The following is a 4,407-nucleotide window of genomic DNA, read 5'->3' on the forward strand; positions in this document are numbered from 1 at the left end:
GAATGAGAAAAGTAGGCAGGCAGTGAGCAGTTAGATACCCGGCTTTTTCTCAGTCCACGTGTGTTTCTTCCCAACTTTACCCGCCACCGTATTCCTGGAAATCAAGCAAGCGTATGTATCACTCCGCGCATAGTCCCGGCTTCAGTGTGCAATTAAACCAAATTGCCGTCACCCCCTTTTTTTCCGCGTGGACTTAATCAAAAGAGAAACCGACTGCGGTTACATCAGCGGTGGATATGATTGCCGTTAACGACACTTTGTTGGCTATTATGTTTTGGCGCGAGTTTAGCGGCGGCGGAAGGATCGCGGCGTACGCCCTGTATTAAACTCAGTGACCGCTGCAGCCACACCTACTCTGGCTGATACAAGCGGCGGAGGAGAGAAGAAAAAGCAGGATACACCCGAAATGCTGCCCTGCACAAACTTCAATTTTACACGCAGAAAGTTTCACTTGGGCAGGATTTTCTAGTCGTTTTTGTCTCGCTGTGGACTTTGCTGGATAAATAGGGCATTTCTACTTTTTGTCTTTATTTTGAGTGCACTCTCCTGTAAGGACAGTTGAAGGTAAGACAGCTGTTTTATCGGAAACCTCATTGCACGCATGTGAGAATGGGGGTTTTGTGCATTTCTTTGTATTTTTTTCTCTTTTGGTGTATCTTAGCGGTGCTTCAAAGAGGAAAAAATGACTGCCGGTTTCACGTGGGGTCCCGGCGCTGTTTAACGCATGCGGGGTTTAAATGACCGTCAACGCCGGTTAACCTTTAAATCCTTTTACGGACTTTGTGCTTTTACGAACGGTTGACTTTTACTTTTCTTACGGAGATTCATTCTTAGACTCCGTGTAGTTATTTATATTCTATTTTTCTAGTGTGTCACCTTAGTGAATTTGGTTAAATGAATCATTGCACAATAGATTCTGCAGATGCATGAAGGCAGGACGACCTAACAGCAGATGCGTTCAAAAACTTAAGGAAATTCGTGCTCTTCTGTTTTCACATTCCAGCTGTGCTTGGTCTCAAGTATTTTTGGTCGAAGTCCTTCTTTCGTGCAAGAGATATTTTGGATACGTTAAGAGAGAGGGAAGTGTAGAATGTATTTAATATTGCTGCGTAATCGTTGTCTGCGCTCTGCATTTAAGTTGTAGCTCAGCTTTTCCCAGGCCGTGATGGTAAAGAAAGGCAGCCTTTAACTCCCGGACACACACTGCTGCTTTTGTTCTCCCACACTGCCTGCTATACATGCACATACCATACGACCCCACAGGAGTATTATAAGAGTTCCCCCTCCCCCAAATAGGACCATAGGTCAGGCTGTTCCAGCTGAAACGACCTTGGTAAAATGAGAAATGCTCATTTTTGTTTTGTTTTTTTTGTTTTCAGTGAAACTTTTTTAAAGCTTTTGTTGTTAAAGCTTTTGGGAGTGGCTTCTAATTGAGTAGAAAATCAACATTTAGTGTCCCATGCATGTTTTTGCGTGTGTGTGTGCTTAATAGTGTATTTCTGAACAGAGTTGGGGAAACTGTCCTTTGTGTTGTGCCAGAAAGCTGAGGTTTTTTTGTATTTGTTTAACAGCAGCAAGTGGCCCAAGTATCGTAGCAAATGCAACGCACCCATTCCTTTAGACTCAGAGTATTGTTTTCTGTGTCAGCAGTCAGCCTGACTTAATTTGCGAGTGTTTTATTATTCTGAGTAGGAACAATGTAAATGGTGGAAAGAGGTGTAAAGTTTCTGTGTGTCCCAGCTGTTCCTGTGATGTCATGGGTAGGGGGGTTTTTTTTTTTGAGGAGGGGGGGGGGGCCCCAGGAGCAGAGGGGCGGGGTTATAGTGATGTAAACACAGATAAAAAGGTAGAGCCTGCAGGTTGGGGACTCAGTCTAGAGGAACAGGTTAAAACTATCACTACAACAGGTGTTGCTGCTGCTGGGATTAACCCAATAGACGCTGACTCTGCGCTGCTGTAAAGACACTACTGGATTAGCTTCTCTGGATTTTAACTTTATAAGCTCCACTACCTCTTAGATTTTTAATTTATACCGTTTTTTGTTGTCGTTGTCACAGATTTCAAACATGTTGGAAAGTTTCACTCAGTCGCAGGACTGGTTTTGTTCAGAGCCGCTGCTCTTTGATGACGAGTTCTGCCAAAGCCTGATGAAAGACCTCCAGGCATTACCGACACCTCCGCAGTCGCCCCCCATGAAGTCTGGGCTGGGTGGTGATAAGCCTCTGTCCAAGGAGGACCAGCTCAGCTACGTGTCGGATATTCTACTGGAGGACCATGACATGCAGCTCAACTGGCAGTGTGACTTCTTCCACTCTGATGCTGAGAAAGAAGGCGAGCTTAACCAGCCCTGCTCTGAGGAAGCTGAGGACTGCCTCTGGCAGTGCCTGGCAGCTGAGGAGAAGCTTGTCTCCTCACTACTCGGTTGCAGCCCCGTACTATCTGACATTGATACCCGCATCTTTGAGGAGATCGCCGGCTCCACACTTGACTGCCAGAGCCTTATGGAAGCTCCGGAGCCCAGTGAAGCCACATCAGACTACGGATCAGTTGGTGGCGAGCTGTCCACATATTCATCTAGCGACTCTGGTAAGTTGAATGTTTTCATTAAGTTGTAGTGCTGATGATCAACTCTTACTTTAATCTCAGTCCTGCTTTGTTGTTGCAGTGCTTATCAGTATAAACACCCACACCCAGAACAGCCTCACTGGCATTTCATTGACAATTCTGTTAATGTTTACTGGCACTAAGCCCAAACTGTTCTGTGTTCAGCTTATCAAGACAGCAGCACCCACCTTTAATCTGCAGAAGCCTTAATGGCTGAAGTGTGTTATTAAGGTGTGGGTGAGGTTTAAGATGTTGAGTGACATTAAGTAGATTAGGGGTTTTAAGAGAAATGTGTGTGTGTGACTCATGTTTAGCAGTGAGAGTTGTGGCTCAATCTATTACGCTTTTAATGAGTCATTTTACTGCCTTAAGCCCTGCAGCATCTCTGGGCTAGAACGGAGATGGCAGATTGGCATTTATATTAGTTTTTCAGTGGTTACTATCTCTTAGGATATGATAGCTTGTTGTGATTTGGTAATTCCACTGGAATTCTTTGTGGATGTTGTAAACTTTTAACTATTTCAAGTTAGATTTTCACAACTGACTGGTGTCCTTCGGTGGGCTTTGTGCAGTCTATACGGTGTGTCCTTTTAAAAGTTGTGCCACAACCCACCAAGATTATGACATGGTCATGGGGGGCCAAAGAACTACTCTAATTTTTTATTTTTTTTTTCTTACAGAGGAGGAAATTGATGTGGTGACTGTGGTCCGCTGTTCCTCAAGTTCCTCCCCTGAGCCTACATTGGCTGAACGTCAGCAGAAGCAAGAAGAGGAACAACGTGCTCGGCAGCGATACCGCTTTGAAATCCAGCTACAGCACAACTACGCTGCTCCCTGCCCTGCATCACCGCCGCCATCAAACAAGCGTGCACGAGGGAGCGATGGCCCGTCACGCTTCCACTGCCTTTCACGCAGTTCTTCATCAACCTCATCGCGTCACTCATCCCGAAACTCAACAGAGACGGAGGATGAGGAGGAGCGGAGAAAGACTCACAATGTGATGGAGAGGCAACGCCGAAACGAGCTAAAGAACTGTTTCATGCGCTTGCGTGACAACGTGCCTGAGTTGTCGCACAATGACAAGGCATCTAAGGTGGTGATCTTGAAGAAAGCCAGAGACTGTATTTATAGTTTAGAGGATGAGTCCCACAGACTGCAAACCAGGAAAGACAAACTTAAAGCCAAACAGGAAAAGCTGAAAGCCAGACTAGAGCAGCTCCGTAGGTAACGGACCAGGATTGGACATTTGTAGGTTTTCAGAGACTTCTTGGGGGGGGGTGGGTAAGGGAAGAGACTTTGTAGATAGATGGGAGTAAGAAATGGCTTTTCCTGCTGGAAAGCGCACATACAGTTGTTTCTGTCATGTAGACTGTATATTCACATGCACACAGTTTCCCTGGACATGATATAACACACATTGCCTCATAATTAATCATTGTCATGCCTTGACTGTAGAGTGTAGTGCATTTCTTTCTTTTCTTTTTTTTTTTTTTTTTTTTTTTTTTTTTTTTTTTTTTTTTTGGTCCCCCTGCCACCTCAATACACAAGACAAAGACAACATCCTGTCATTTCTTTTGCGTCATCTGTGGGAGTATGTCAAATGTCAATGATTTAAAGCAAAGTCTCAATTAGACCAATTAACTGGAAGCCACTGCAGTACAGTGTTGTAGTTTAATGAAACTTGAATATTATTTTCAGGATCTTTTATAGCCATATTGACTATGATCCCTCCATTCTCACAGGTCTTTGGTGGCTTTAGAGTTAATTGTGCTTTGTTAACTTTGACTTAATGTCATTACAAAG

At 44.4% G+C, this 4,407-nt stretch overlaps 1 protein-coding gene across 1 annotated transcript; it reads left to right on the top strand.

Annotated features, from left to right (window-relative positions):
- The first annotated feature begins 217 nt into the window (after window positions 1-217).
- Window positions 218-4,063, top strand: mych (myelocytomatosis oncogene homolog). The gene is made up of 3 exons (XM_026167340.1): window positions 218-564; window positions 2,058-2,586; window positions 3,285-4,063. Exons 2-3 carry the CDS (start codon window positions 2,067-2,069, stop codon window positions 3,830-3,832), a joined length of 1,068 nt encoding a protein of 355 aa, XP_026023125.1. The 5' UTR covers window positions 218-564; window positions 2,058-2,066; the 3' UTR covers window positions 3,833-4,063.
- The last annotated feature ends 344 nt before the right edge of the window (window positions 4,064-4,407 follow it).

Source organism: Astatotilapia calliptera, chromosome 5 (genome assembly GCF_900246225.1).
Source record: "Astatotilapia calliptera chromosome 5, fAstCal1.2, whole genome shotgun sequence".
Classification (NCBI taxonomy): domain Eukaryota; kingdom Metazoa; phylum Chordata; class Actinopteri; order Cichliformes; family Cichlidae; genus Astatotilapia; species Astatotilapia calliptera.

Excerpts from the sequence above, each read along its gene's own strand:
- mych (XM_026167340.1), top strand. The coding sequence starts at position 2,067 with ATGTTGGAAAGTTTCACTCAGTCGCAGGACTGGTTTTGTTCAGAGCCG. Across the intron at positions 2,587-3,284 it reads ATATTCATCTAGCGACTCTG|AGGAGGAAATTGATGTGGTG; the intron begins GTAAGTTGAATG and ends TTTTTCTTACAG.